Here is a 16,964-nt window from a genome sequence, read left to right on the forward strand (position 1 = left end):
CACTATTATATATATGTTTAGCAACAATTTAGCTCTAAAATTCTCAATTTACCTTTAATGAAAGATTTTTAGCCACAAAAGTTTCTTTGGCTTGTTTTAGACCACAAAATTTAAAAGTTTTTTTTTCTTTCTTAAACTTCGCGCCTAGTCAAACTCGTATAAATTGGGACGAAGGGAATAATTGATATAGCATACTCATGTGATGATTTAGTCTTTCACAACGGTGTTAAGTTTCAATATGTCCATGTGTCTCAACTCAAAACAAAGCTGTGAAATTTAAGAATTTGAGATGCATGCCCCCACAAAATAAATCTTTAATTGAGGAAAGATTTGGGCAGATACATCTTTTGGATTTCTTCTATGCACCACAAAGCATTATGTATGCTTAACCTTTGTTTTTTTTTCTGTGTGACCTCATGCATATTCAAAGTTCAAGTTAGACATTATTATAATGAAAATAAGACAAATTCTTTATGCAATCTGTATGGTATTAAGCAGTTATATAGCAGACAATGCAACCTTTGTGTACTATACCAAAACTAGTGATGCAAAAAAGGGATATAGATCATAGACTGATAGATTCGAGATTTAAAGTTTATGGGTTCCTGCAACAATCTAAAGTTAAAACTAAAATAATAATTGAGTTCACAATTAAATATCTACAGATATTTGATGATTTTCTTAGTATGTATTTATCGGGTCTGGTAAATGCTATTGATTTTACATGAACTTATTACCGACCTTCTAGATCCGCCCCTGATCATCAGCTGTTATAATATTAAATGAAAACTGAAAATTCCTTTTTGATGACCTAATATAGAAGTCTCAAGAGGATGAATATATCTACCTAAAGCCAATAGTGGTGTTGCCACAAACTAGCTAGTGTACAATATCCACCTACTTTTGCCAGGTAATTAATTTCTCCATGCAATTTTCCATCTTTGTATGTGTACTAATACTACTACTACTATATAAGGAGTGACACTTTCTCAAGTTGCTGCAACCATAGCATACATCATATATACAATATGGCTTTCCAATTGCAACATATAACCATGCAAGATGAGAATTTACGAAAAGGGCCTTGGCTCGACGAGGAAGACGAGAGATTGGCATATGTTGTCGCCATTTTAGGCGAACGTCGTTGGGATGCCTTAGCAAAAGCATCAGGTAATAATATTTCAAACTGATAGAATGTAATAGTCTAGGCAAATCTCATATCAACAAAACACGCTGGATATATATTAGGTGTATGAAGAAGTAAGCCCCTTAGACCTTAGTGATACACTTTAATTAAAGCCACCATGCGAGCCTAGGCCCAAAGGGACAAATCAATTGTAGGTCGGTTTGTTGCATAGCATCAAATCCTTTTATTCGGAGTCTCGACACAAATAGCTGGTCAAATTCACACTTTACTTTTTCTATCCTGTACACATAAATTATACATTGATTATAACTATTATACACATTATACATATGCTACACATCCGCTGACTATTTTTAATTTAAATTGTTGCATGTCGGGTGAACGACTATTTAGATTAACTATTTTTTAACAGTGTTCAAATTTTGGTTCCATGCAGGGTTAAGGAGGAGTGGGAAAAGTTGCAGAATGAGATGGATGAACTACCTTAGACCCAACATTAAACATGGCCATATCACTGAAGATGAAGAACATCTAATTATTAAACTCCAGAAACAAATGGGAAACAAGTAATTAGTCTTCCTTCTTTTTTATGTTTAAAAAAATGCTGGACAAATGCTTTACACTAGCAATATAATGTTGCTCTATTTCATTTTGCTTATTAAGTTTAATGTTTATGACTTAATTTACAGGTGGTCAAAGATTGCTAAACAATTGCCTGGAAGAACTGATAATGAAATAAAGAACTATTGGAGAAGTCATTTGAGAAAGAAAGCACTAATTTATGAACAAGGTCTAAGTCAAAATTTATCCTTAATTTCTCACATTGTTCTCTTCCCTATTCATCATCTCTTAATTTATAAAGAATTTAAGTACATTCATTGACAATATCAAGAATCTTTATATTATCGGTGTAATTTAACCCGTGTTATGACAGATTACTTACCATTTGTTATATGTTATCAATCAATACTTTTTTTTTTTTTAGTGATCTAATTGTGTAAATATTTTGTTGCGTGTTACAGAATGTTCTGGAAGCAATACTGCAAGTAATAATTCAGAACCAAAATCATCAAATGGAAAAGATGATCATTATTCTTGTGCTGATTCTTTAGCCGCAACAGAGGATTCTCATTATAGCTTTGATGCTGATGACTCCTCGAGATTGTTGGATTGGAAGATACCAAGTTGGTCATATGAACAAAGTCAAATGGAACATCACATGTACTTTTGTAGATTAAACCTATGTTCATGTAATTATCCTCAGTCTACTTCTCATGAAGATAACAGTAATATTAGTAGTACATGGGACGGTAGTTCATGTTCTATCTGGGAATAGTAGTAAAGAAAAAAGAAAAAAAACTTTTTAGTTTTCAAGAGGAAAAAAAGAGTGTGAATTGTGCAGACCGTTGGGTGTGAGAACAAAGTGTGAATGTACATTCTTCATTTTGAAGGGAAAAAACTTAAGGGACAAAAGAAGCATGAGCCTTTTTTTTTTCAACCTAATTATCCATTGAGAATAATTTCTACACATTTTTATAGTATAAATGCATGAATTTTTACCGTATCAATTAGTAAATTATAACTATGGGTAGCTATCATAATAAGTGGAACTAGTTACCTGAAAAATAAAGTTGACAACTTGCTTCAGATTAAAAAAAAAGGTTGAATACTTAGCCTTTTTTCCTTGGGTCAAAGAAAGTGTTAACTTATCAAATCAAGAAAGAATTAACTTTGTTTTTCCAGATTTAACCCTGTTAAGTGTTATATGATCAAATCCCACTGCTTATTTAATTAGGGGTAATTTAGTCAAATTATCTATTTTTATCTAAGAGTTAGTATTTTCTTAATGGATATGCAAATGGTTAAGTGGACTATTTTTTTTTATCCGGAGGGAGTAATGACATAGTAAAAACTCTTTATACTAGCAAACTATCAATTTATACAGTCAATCTTCTCTATAATGGCAGCGTTTGTCCGAGAAATTCATGATTGCTATAGTGAGGTGCTGTTATGTATGTATAATAACATTTGATATTTAGAACTCAGTTAACTATTATAAACAAAAGTACGCAAACACTTATTTTTTCTATATTTTTTTATGTTATAAACGAAAACAATATACTTGTTAATTTTAAAATCTCAATTAATTTGCATATCTCATTAATTAAAAATTAAAAAGACTAATAAATTACTAAATGAATTCATAACTAGTTGTACCATACCAGTAAAGAAATAAAATCTAAGGAGCATTTAAAATTAATTGAGAATTTAAATATTTCATAATTGAGAATTTAAATATTTCAAGTTTGACATAAGAGTCCTACAATTGTAGTTAGGTTGTTTCGTAAATTCTAGTCTCTTAATAATAATATAACGCTTGAATTGACAGAATTTTTTCCTAACTTTCAGCAAAAGAGGATTCAATAGCTTTTCCTTAAAGGCTGTCTAAGAGCTTAACAGTTGACTGTTGTATCTCACCCCAAGTAGCAGTAAGTAGGTTGAGGCTCTTCATCAACACTTTCGTTGCCACCTTCTGCACCCGTTGTCTCTTGAAATTTTATATGTGCATGACATTAATGATGATTACCATAAATATTTAATATTTTATTCTTATACATAATATATTTCTTATAAAATGTTATTACACAATATTTGAGTATGACTGTTATAGAAAGATAATTTTACAAAGAGTGTACCGCTATAATGAATGCCACTGTTGTTATAGATAGAATGATATTATAGAGAAGTAAAATATAATATGAAAAATCTGTTCCGGAGAAAATCAGGCTATTATAGTGAAATGTTATTATAATAAATGACAATTATAGAGAGGTTTGACTTTATAAGTTAAATTCTTATCCATTTTCGGTATACTGTTGTCACAAGCTTCTTAGAATTACAAGTTCAAGTCACATTTATGGTAAGTGAGATTTTTTTATTATACTAATGGGTCACCCTAAGAAACCTACAGATAAGCCTTTTTAAAATATGGTATTTATAATCTTGAAAATAATTTAAATTACCTATTGTAGTTGTTGAAACATATAAAAAATTCTGATGGTATAAAAATTTCTTAAACTAGAATTCATTAACTTAAACTCATTAAAGATGTAGAAAGATAGAATAATGGAAAAATGCAAAAGGGCAATTAAAGGGGGAAATGACAGGTGATTAACGTGTATTTTCGATATTTAGTAGTGATACCCTTGGCACTACAAGTTTTACTGATATATTAAAACTGAAAAAAATAGAAATTAGTACTCCTTTCGTCCCAATTTATTTGACACTTTTCACTTTTCAAGAATCAAACGAGTTGTTTATTTGACAGTAATTTTTTCACATGTCTTTTAAATATTTTAGATTATTAATTATGGTGACTTATAATCCTTTTTACATAGATTCAAAATATATAAATTTTATTTCAAAAATTTTAAAGATTTTTTGTTCAAACATATGGTCAAAATTAAGAAATTTAACTCTCAAAAAATAAAAAGTCTCAAACAATTTGGGATGGAGGGAGTAATTAATAAACCCCAAAAGCCGTTTTGCACTAATTGTTGGCTGTTAATAAGCCTCAATATTATTTGACCTTTCAGGTGTTATAGATAATTGGTTGGTTGAGTAACTACGATCATCATTATTATATCGCAAAAAAAAAAAAAAAAGGTGTATAAAATATGTTCAGGTATGGTTCTGGGAAGGGCCGTGTACTCTGAGGGTTTGATGCAAATGACCTATCCTGACGCAACATCAGTGACTAATTTCACAGCTCGATCGCACTCTATAAGTCACACAGAGACAACCTTATCATTGTTAATCCAAGCCTCTTCGTATAGATTCGAATCATTTTTTTTCCACAGATTTCACTTCAAAGGCGTTGGTCTTTAACTTTTGCCCTTCACTTAAAAAAGTGACCGAAAATATCCCGAGGTTATGTGTTCGAACCTCGCTCTGCTCTTCTAAGGCAGAATTAAAATCTTGCCTTACTTTGCCTTAAGGCTAAAAAACAAACTTTTGCCTTAACCTTTTTTTTTTTTTTACTATGCTGGAATTCTACAAAAAATTAGGCCTTAAGGTCTAGCTTTAGCCGGAATAGGCCTAATTTTGCAAAGAAACTCTTCCATGCGAATTTTTCTTTTTTTTTACTTAGTCGGGATTAAAGCTAGAATAGGCCTAATTTTGCAAAGAAACTCTTCCATGCGAATTTTTCTTTTTTTTGACTTAGTCGGGATTCGAACCCAGAACCTCGGGATATTTTAGGTGAAGGATAAAAATTAAAGACAAGCAATTGGAAGGACAAAAACTAATGACCACCCTCGAATAAGGCTAATCGTGCAAATTGTCCCGATTCAAATCATATAAGCCCACTAAAAGCGTAAATTGCTTCTTACAGAAAGGTTTTCAATTCCTGATATTCGAATCCTAGATTTCTATTTAAGTATGAAAGGATCTCAACTATCTTACCATGCCCTACGATACTTATTGCATGATCTATTTGTGATCTATGTATTCCTCCCACGATAATATATTCTATTAAAGTATTATTGTTATGACTTAAACTCGTATTCCCTAGAGAGAGGAGGAAAAAAAAATCCTCTCTTATAGCTTCGAATAAATTAAATAAACTCTCTTATAAGTATATCAATAGAAATAAAAACACTAGTTCACTCCTTCGCAATAATAGGATTAATACAGAGTTACTTCTTAATTAATAATACCTTCTGTTACTTTTAGTCTTAATATTTGCACGTTTTATGCTTTAAAAAAATGGAGATCGCAATGCAATTTTTATATCACTCCATATATAGGTCATCAAGTAGGTTAAAGTACATTCACCGCCAATTAAAATAATGTCATCCCAATGATAAGTATTCAACGTATTTTTGTTAGTCCACATACAGTGAACTTTTAAGAAAAAATGGGATGATAATATAATTTTAACTAAACTTCATTTTAACTCATTGGATAATGATTTAAAATCAAATCCTTCCCATTAAAAAAATTGAACGATCTTTCTTCCATCTCAGCATGTTTAGTAAGAAAGTTAGACAATGTGGATATAAAGTGCAAAAAGCAACTAGATCATGTCATTTGTCATTAACAAATATGGTTATATATTAATTAATTTCTAAAAAACAAAAAAAAAAAAGAATAAATAAGTTGGTTGGATATTGGAGTGTGACAAGCAATTACTTAATTTGAGAAGAACTACATCCTCTATTCAGTTCAATTTGTCTCCTAATTAATTAATCACTTTTAATTATTATATTTTTGGATTATAATAAGTTGAACAGATAGATAGCTGATCAAATTAATTAACAACTTTTGTAAGGGAAAAAGAGTATTTGTAGCACTAGCTAAGTTGCTTAGAAGATTATTAAAATGGTTATGGAGATTTCCATATCTGGTAATGACATTGTTTTCTCATAGCTAAGATTTACTTCCATTTAGGAACCATGCATCTTACTACTAGTTGGAGTAAACATGTAAAAAATAATGCGTATTTATACCAAATCAATGAATATATAACACACCATCAAGGTTGGTGGAGGGATATATAGTAAGTACCTCTCCATTCTTAATTAGAGGGTGTAGGTTCGAGTATTGAAAATGAATGAACATTTGACATTCCAAAGTGGGACTTCTCGGCGCGAATACAGATTAAGTATCCCTTCATCCTTAACTAGAGGTCTCGGGTTGAAGTCTTGGGAATGAAATCGTCTTTGGTAAGGAACGCTTTATTCCGCAAAGTGCATGAGACTTCCCGACACGAATCTAGATTAATAGCTGGGTTCCAAAGAGGGTATTGAAAATTGTGTGAAAAATAATATATAAATATATACACACACATGCTGATTAATAAGCCATAAATAGTATGTATTCTTGCATCAATTCATCACTTAACCATGATGAAATAGTATATATAATTGGTATATAAACATATCTTTTGGGTACAATTATATTGCTCGGACTATATAAAAATGCCGTTGGATTTATGCAATGTCATTTTTTGAGGATTCGAGTAACATAGGTATACTATAGCCCACCACCACCACCTCAATTGGGTGAAGTCCTTACTCATAGACAGATTAGATCGATGTTAATGGAGCATGACCAACTAGAGACGAACTATATATCCATTTTTAAGTTCACATTGTCTCATACTAAGCACTTTTCTATACAATATCACATATTTGATGTCTAAAAGCAAAATTAAATCACAAACTAGCTCTGCCTCAAATGATTATTAGAGTGAAAATGGAGATGGATCTCCATATCTTGTGACATGACAAGGTTATGGAGAGCTAAGCTTTAAATTACAATTTAAAATTCATCTTAAGCAACGTTTAATTAATGCAACTATGCAATACTTATCTTGATAAATAATTAATACTAGTATGTTGAATCCAGCCAATTATGAACAAACAATTATAACCTTCCACATCCTAAATATATAGCACATAATTTGAGTGATGAAATGTCCGTTTATCATATTATACACACGTCCAAATGGAGTAGTTTTTTGTCATGTTTTAAAACCTCGGATTACATCCACTTCAAGCATATTTGAAGTTTTGTATTGGAAAGGTTTAGAGCCCGTTTGGATTGGCTTATAAGTTGTTTTCAGCTTTTTTGAGTGTTTGACTGGCCAACTTAAAGTCATTTTATGCTTAAAATAAGCTCAAAAAAATAATTGGGCCCATTTGACTTAGCTTATCTAAAGCAGCTTATAAGCTGAAAACAGCTTATAAGCCAAAAAAAATAAGTTAGACTACCGCAACTTATTTTTTTAAGTTATAAACTGCAAACAGCTTATAGGCATATTAATGATAATGGATTCATTCGAAATTAGTATTATATGAATCGTTCGACTAGATAGGTGAAAATGACAGAGTAATGAGTTTGTTGCTGGAAACTAAGAAGAACATTTTATTGAAATGACAGGTAATTGGTGAAACTGTGGGTGTTGTGTGCCATTCAAATCCTTCTGAAAGTAAGTTAAAAGGCAAAATAGGGAGGAGATAACTAGGGGTGCGCATGGTATGATATTAGAAATTTCGATATGGTAATTTCAGTTTTTGATTTTTAAAAATACTATATCATTACTATACCAAATTAATTCGGTATTTTAAAGTTCGGTTTCATTATTTTACGGTACTGTAAATCGGTAACCATAGTTTGCTCGATTTCGACTTATATATACTCATTACTACTATATAGAAAGGTGGGTTTGGCCACTTTTTCGTCGACCGTTTGTGGGCCCAAAAAAAAATTGTGGGCCCACATATTTTAAACAACTACTAATATTTAAAAAAAAATTATGGGCCCACATATTTTAAACAACTACTAATATTTAAAAAAAAATTGTGGCCCACATATTTTAAACAACTATTAATATTTAAAAAAAAATGTGAGCCACATATTAAACACCAACCAGTAATTAAAAAAAAAAAAAAAAAAAAGTGGAACCCACCACATCCAAACTCACGGGAAAAAAAGTGGATCCTATATTAACAAAATCAAACAATATTAAAAAAAAAAGTGAATCCCATATTAAAAAAACAAACAATGTTAAAAAATAAAAGTGCTTAGAAAATCAAACAATTAAATTAATAATGATGGATTCATTGTCACATGCGTATCAACCCATTAGAGGGAGCAAATGAAATTATTGTACAACAACATACTTAAAATACAAAAATGCTTAGAAAATCAAACAATTAAATCAATAATGATGGATTTATTGCCACATGCGTAGCAACTCATTAGTGGGAGCAAATGAAATTATTCTACAACAACATACTTAAAATACTTATATATATATCCGTTTTCCAATTTTTGAAAAAAATAAATTATGGGCCCATATAGCCTGATGGATTCATTGTCACATGCGTATCGACCCATTAGAGGGAGCAAATGGAATTATTGTACAGCAACATACTTAAAATACAAAAGTGCTTAGAAAATCAAACAATTAAATCAATAATGATGGATTTATTGCCACATGCGTATCAACCCATTAGTGGGAGCAAATGAAATTATTGTACAGCAACATACTTATAATACTTTAAAAAAAAAAGTGTGGTCCCATATTAAACACCAACCAATATTAAAAAATTCAACAAAACACCAACCAATTAAGCATTTAAAAAAAAAAAGTGTGGTCCTCATATTAAACACCAACCAATATTAAAAAATAAAAATAAAAACACCAACCAATATTTAAAAAAAAAAGAAGTAAATAAAGTGGAACCCACCATCTCCAAACTCACGGGGAAAAAAAAGGTGGACTCCATATTAACAAAATCAAGCAATATAAAAAAAAGTGAATCCCATATTAAAAAAACAAACAATGTCAAAAAAAAGAGTACAGACTTTGTATTCGTAGCAAACACTAATATAATAAAGTTTTAGATACGGAGCACAAACTACAATGTTATATTAATCGTGTTTTGAACATAGTATCCCATATTGACAAAATCAAGCAATATAAAAAAAAAGTGAATCCCATATTAAAAAAAATAAACAATGTCAAAAAAAAAAGTGCAGACTTTGTATTCATAGCAAACACTAATATAATAAAGTTTTAGATACGGAGCACGAACTATAATGTTATATTAATCGTGTTTTGAACATAGTATATATATATATATAAATATATATATATATATATATATATATATATATATATGCATAAAAATAGTGCAAACTAATAATGTCTCAATAATGATGAATTCATTACCACGTGTGTGTCAATCCATGAAATTGCTTTTCTTCAAAAGGGTAAGTAGTCAAACCATACAATATTCTTTTATATATATATATATATATTAGCCTAAGATCTAATCTAGATATTAAACTGTTGTATTTGTTATTCCGCCATGTCATTTATTTGTTATGTTTACTAAAATAAATATACTTAAAATATTTATATTTTAAAATAAGATAGAATTTAATTACTTTTTTATTTTTATTCTTACTCTAATAAATGTGAAAAGAAATTAATGTCGTAAAAAAATATATCAAATGCAGATCAAATAATGAATAAGGTAAATTAGTCAAATTATAATTCTAATCGACGTTTTCTTAAAAAACCATGCAAAAGATAACATGACAAGTAAAATGAGCTAAGCCGAGAATATTTACTAAAAATTAAAAAATATTATTTCTTCGTTTAAATAAAAAATCTATTTCTACTTTGTTTCGTTTTAAACATGTAAAATTAATTTAATAATTTGAATTAGAATTGTCCAAATCAAAATTTGATAAAAAATAATAAGTATTTTACACCTTTAAATTAATCGAATTAAAATTGAAAGTATCAACTGATGCTTAAATATTGCTATTGTTTTATCTCAAAGAGAAGAAAATAGTTTCCTTTTAAACAAGTCTTCTCTTTTAAAAAATATTAATAAATTTGCCGATTTTGTGTTCATAGCAAACATTAATATAATAAAATTTTAGATACGGAGCACAAACTATAATGTTATATTAATCGTGTTTTGAACAATATATATATATATATATATATATATATATATATATATATATATATATATATATATATATATATATTATCACTATTCAAAAACAACTGCATACACATAAATGCACTATAATCTAAAGTGTTGGGCCCGTGCGCAGCACGGGCATAGGCCGTCTAGTATAATAGAGAATTATGACTTCAGTTATTAAGAAACGTCTCAATAATATCGTACTAACACCTTACACATGTAATGTAAAAATATTCAAAAGAAAGCACAAGCAATCCCCTTCGTAAATCAATAAACAAAAAGGGCATTTCAATCAAGTTTAATTAGTCAAAATTTCAACATCTAAACAATAAATTTGGTACTAATACTAGATTAAATAGTTTTTAGCATTTTAATATTAATATATATGAATTGTATATGTAACTATATACTTCGGTATATTATTTATAAATACCAAATACCGTACCGAATACCAAACTTTTTAAAAATGCATACCAAATACCATAATACCAAAACCATGGTATAAAAAAAATTCGATTTCAATATGATAATCGGTGTACACCATACCATGCCCACCCATCAGCATCCAAAAATATGATATTTTCCCCGTACAAAATACTCCCTCAATCTCAAATTTGTTGTCTAGCTTTCTAAAAAGAGAAAGAGTTGTCTCAAATTAATATCAATGATGATGACTCTTTGAGGGAGTATTTGAGGGCGCCTGAAGAATATAGGGATTTGGTCGCCATTTATGTTCTTGAAATTGAATAATATAGGGATTTAGTCACCATTTATATTTTTGAAATATATATAGAAAAGATACCTGAAGAAGTCCCTCAAGTCCAGCCTACTCATGATAACACTTATAGGGACTATAGTTCTTATGGACACATTTTGAGTGGTCAAGTCCCGCTGGAAACTCTTAGCCAGCAATTTAATCAAACTTACACTGAAAATTTGTAAATATCCATTTTTTAAATTATTGTTTTGTGTAGTAGCACGTGTTTATTTTATTTATTGGTAAATATTCATTTTTGGTATCTTTATAGGGTTACACACCTGATATGAGTAATATTGGACAAAACTCTCAGTTCGGTGGAGTTGAAAATTATTCACAAAACTCGCTAGTGGTACCAAATGATGATTTTGGGCAATCCACTCAGTTTGGTGGAGATGATATTTCTCCAAACAATGTCAATATAAATTAATATCGGTAGGTTCATCACCATGATATTAATTAATCCATATATATTTGATGTTGATATTTAAAATATGTTACTTTTCGTGTAGGAAGAGGTCTTTCTTAGATGATAATGATTGTCCAAATTATTGTGAGACATCATCAACTGATACCGAACCTGATAATGCAGAAGAAACTGATGATGATGATGAAGACGAAGAGGTCGATGTTCAATCTGGTAAGCAGCAAGCAAATTTAATAGCATTGATGCAAAGTCCCCTGCCGAAAACCCAACTCCCGAAAGCCCTCCCGAAAGCCCAATGCAGTGACATTCTAACAATACTCAATATCCAGACAATCTTCAAGGTTGTGTTGATGCTTGTGCCTTCACCAGAGAAGATGATCAATGTTGTCAAAAAATGTGGAAAGAACCGGCCGATCTTACAAAAGATGATTGCTACCTTGAAAAAGGGATGGTGTCCGGATAAAAAAAGGCATTGCAAAGGGCAGTCAAAATTTATCGTTACAAGGAAAATAGGGAGTATAGGGTTGATGATTAAACCAGAAAAATATGGAGATTAGTTTGTAGACGACAGTATTAAGGCTGTGCATGGATGCTTCGGGGAATTGAAAAGCCCGATGGTATGTGGGTTATCACAAAATTCCACAAACGTCACACTTGCGATATGGAAGAGAATCGAACAGGTCATTTTAATTAAGATATAAATATGATTGCTCAAGTGCTACTTAAAGACTTTGTTGAAACCCCAAGGTAACCTGTTCGACCAAGTTCATTATAATTCTTACATCAAATACATTGTCAGTGCTAAGTGTTGTTTGTTGACACTCAATTTTAGCCCTTTGTATTTAAAAATTAACTTCTTTAGACTTCCTAGTCATTAAATAGCACAATATACTGTTTTTATACATTTTTTAACTTTAATATAATTTATTGATGATTGTCCTTATTGTTAAATAATAGGAATTTTTATCAATTTTTTTTTTATTTTAGATAATTATTTTGTTACAGTCGTTTGTATATAAACAACATGCTAATGCAATTTTACTTTAATTAATTAGCAAGTCTCCTTAATTCAAATCACATTTTTTACTTTATTCACGAAATTACCTTAAATATATTTTTATACTTTATTATTTTTAGTTACAGTCTATTATTACATGGAAATCGGAGGAACTAATTTTAAACACAGATAAGATTTAGCACATGGTTTTGAGAAGTCATGTTTTTCTGAAGCCCATGGTTTTGTAAAGCCCATGGTTTTGGCACATGGGTTTGGATAAAACTTGGTTTACATATAAAGGAGGACTTCCCCTCTCATTTTTCTGATCACTTGCACACTACCTCACACACATTTTTCTTCTCTTTACACTCTCTAGATTTTCTTTCTATAGGAAAACTAGCAAGGCTAGCACTTTCTTCCTCTTTTTATATTTTTTTAAAATTGTCTTTATATTTTATTCATACATTGCTTCTTTACTTATTCATATATATTGTCTTTACATTTATTTACTTGCATTGTCTTTATGTTTTTTTTTTTTTATATACATTGCCTTTATATTTATTTATCTATATTATTTTTACATTTATTTATATACATTGTGTCTTTAAATTTCTTCATATATTGTTTCCATATTTTTGTATTCTCTATACATTTTTCTTTACATTTTCCTTACACTTTCCACACTTTTCCTTTATATTATCTTACATCTATCTATTCTTTTATATATTTTTTATACAGATACGTTATATACATATACATGTACATATTTACATTACTTAAGTACTAAGAAAAGAAGAGAGAAACTTTTCATTAAAAGGAATGCACTTATTGTCTCTGCATTTTTATGCAAATCTTTTGCTATATTGTCTCTACAGCTTTATTTATTTTCAATACATGTATACATTGTCAAGTATTTTCTTTACACTTTTGTCAATACCATCATACTACATGCCTATTTTTTTCTATATATTTTGCTATTTACATTTACTCTACATTGGCTATACATCATATTTATATTTACCTATATTTTCATTTGTATTCTTATGTTCTTTTTACATACATCATTCACCTATACATTTGTTACATTACATACACTACATTAATCCTAGAGGCAAATCAAGTTTCATCATTCTTTTGTCAAATCACTTTTTCAAAAACTTTATGTCAAATCATCTTTTCAATGACTTTTTGTCAAATTACTTTTTCAAGGACTTTAGTCATATTACTTTTTCAAAGAATCTTTATCAAATAACTTTTTAAAGACTTTATGTCACATACCTTACTTTTTGACTTTTTCAAATTTTTTTAACTAATATTTTTTCTTTCATCTTGCAATTTATTACAAATACTACACCTTTGGCCGATGAAGAAATTTCCGTCGATTTCCAAGGTCTCCCATGTACAAAAGACGGGTTTTTTATTTTAAGTTTATTTATTATTTCTTTAATTCATTAGATAGTTATTTATTCTCTTACTAACACTTTCACTAAGTGTTTATACAGGTACCCGGAGATACATCCCGAAGACGACACTCGGAAGGAATCCGAAGATTTCATCGAATCACTGTTTGTATTTACTTTTCGCATTTTTTTATAACTGTACAAAACATGAACTCGTAGTATAGTGAAAACTTTATTTTTGGAATGACATGCTGATACATGTATTTACTTGTCGTCGTGTTTGTTTAACTTAAAATTTGTCATTCGCTTTAGGCAAGATTTAGGCCGTCAATACTTTTATAAATAGATTAAATTGACTTGGTATAAATGTTTCGTTAATTAAATTCACACTTTTGGTATTTAGGCAAAAAATACTAGTCCATCCTTTATTTTATATTCTTTATACACTTTTAATACAACGTACATTTTATATTATTTCGTAAACATCAATACATATTTTAGTTAAGTTAAATTTACATTTTTGACGCTAGGTAAATACTAGGCCGTCCATTTACAAATCTTTCATTTTTTAAAGGCATTATATCTTTTTCACTCATTTTTTATCCACAATCCCTTATACTTATTTTTTACCAATACTTTTTACAATTATTTTGTTCCTTATTCTTTCGATAGGACATTCATTGAACAAACACTCTTTTTAACTAAACGGTAGAAACAAGTCAAATAGACTTTACTTTTCTGAATAATTTTGCTATACAAACTCTGTACACCAATGAATATTCGTAGATTATTTTTTACATTCTTTATGGACTAATATACCTAGTTATACAATTCTTTAGACATTTTATGTTCGATATACACTTTTTTACTCTTGAAAATACTTTCTTTATTTATTTAATACCCATACATTCTTACATAGAGGCACATTCTTCATATCATTGACATATTTATTTTTTACATAGTCGTACATTTTTTTTCTTAATATAGTTACACATTCTTTACACTAACATATATATACATTCTTTGTACTAACAGATATACTTTTATATATTCTTTTTTACTATACATTCTTCATGAATACCTGATACTTGATATAAATACATTTTTATACACTGTATATACTTAGTATATTATCACTTAGTGTAGCTTTTCATGAAGTCATAACATTTTGAAAACGGGTAATAATAATGATAAACAGATAGATAATCTTCCTCTAGTGTTCAGTTAAACAAAGTTTAAGGATTGTCTTTGGATAGGCTCTGAGGGATGCTTAATACCTTCCCCTCGGGGTAAATAAAACCCTTGTCTAGAATCTCATAGGTTTCGTGGACTAAAATAAAGTAGACACACAAATACATATAGGTTTCCTGATTTTCCTCAAAAATTAGGTGACAACTCTAACCCTTTTAAAACCAGTTAGAAGAACCGTGAAGTTGCAAATTATCTTGGACCCGTTCAAAATAGGGCGTAACATTGTTTGTTTAAACTTATGCAGGATCCCCATCAAAGATTGCATTAGAAACGTTAAGATAGTATATGTTGACACCCAATTTTGTCCCTCTTTTATTTAGTTTACTCGGATTTTTAAATTTACTAACGATCTAAATACTTTATTTTTCACGATATTTTATTGCTACTACTATTAACATCACTACTTTTATTTTCAACATTTATGAGCATTACTTTATCATAAATTTTAAACAGTTAGTCATCGTTCCGTTTTCGGGTTCGGATTCGTTAAATTAATTACTAGACAACACTTTCTAAAATCCTTATTTTTCTACATATTAATTATTAATTATCTTGACATAGTATATATTGTACTAGTACTCAAATTAGAAGCCCAAGAATAATTGAAATAGAGGAGGAAAATCAACAATTTTCAGCCAAACTATTAGCCCAGTCCATTACCCTTAAACTACCCAAACGACCAGCCCATTCGTTTCTACCCGGTCCAGCCCATATCCTAAATTACCCAGCCCAATTTTATTTCCCCAAAAACCTAATCCATATCCCTATTTCTTTTCCCTCATCTCTCTCTTCACTCCCTTACCCGCCTCCTCTGTCCTCTCTCTTTTCCCTCTCCCTTCACCCCTCACATTCTCTCCACCATCATCAACTCCACTCCCGCTCCTCCTCACCCCGCTCCACTTCACGCTCCCTCTCTGTCCCTCACCATACCTCTGTCCCCCCCCCCCCCCCCCCCCACGTTCTCTGCCATCTCCACACTCCCATGTCTCCCATGCGTCTGTCATCTTTGTCTCCTACGCCTCACGCTCCCTGTTTCTTTCCTCTCTCCTCTTTCATTCTTCCACGAATTTGGTCAAACATAAAGGGGCAAAAAACCCTTCTGACATTTCTGAACAAAAGCTACAGAGATTCGATTTTGATTTTTTTCAAAGGGGTATTCGATTTCAAATCCCGCTTAAAAATTCGAACAGAAACGAAACCCTAGCCGTCATCTCACTATAAATACATCTTGAAAACCTCAAGAAAAGGGGGACACGGATTAGGGAATTATTAGTCATACACGAATATTTCCTCTCACAAAAGTCTTTGAGTCTTTTTTTAAAATCTGGTCTTGAACATTTTTCCTTAGCACATTCTTACAATTTCCCATTTCTTCGATTACCACTCGAAACTCTAAGGTCGTTTAAACATTCCGTTCTGTTTGGGTGGACTTTAGCCGTGACAACAATTTTGGAGTTTAGTTGTGTCGAG

At 30.2% G+C, this 16,964-nt stretch overlaps 1 protein-coding gene across 1 annotated transcript; it reads left to right on the forward strand.

The window, feature by feature from the left end:
* Nucleotides 1-1,055: 1,055 nt before the first annotated feature.
* LOC132629779 (transcription factor MYB59-like) lies at nucleotides 1,056-2,483 on the forward strand. Its single transcript, XM_060345131.1, has 4 exons — nucleotides 1,056-1,170; nucleotides 1,584-1,713; nucleotides 1,837-1,937; nucleotides 2,170-2,483. Exons 1-4 carry the CDS (start codon nucleotides 1,056-1,058, stop codon nucleotides 2,481-2,483), a joined length of 660 nt encoding a protein of 219 aa, XP_060201114.1.
* The last annotated feature ends 14,481 nt before the right edge of the window (nucleotides 2,484-16,964 follow it).

Source organism: Lycium barbarum, chromosome 3 (genome assembly GCF_019175385.1).
Source record: "Lycium barbarum isolate Lr01 chromosome 3, ASM1917538v2, whole genome shotgun sequence".
Classification (NCBI taxonomy): Eukaryota; Viridiplantae; Streptophyta; class Magnoliopsida; order Solanales; family Solanaceae; genus Lycium; species Lycium barbarum.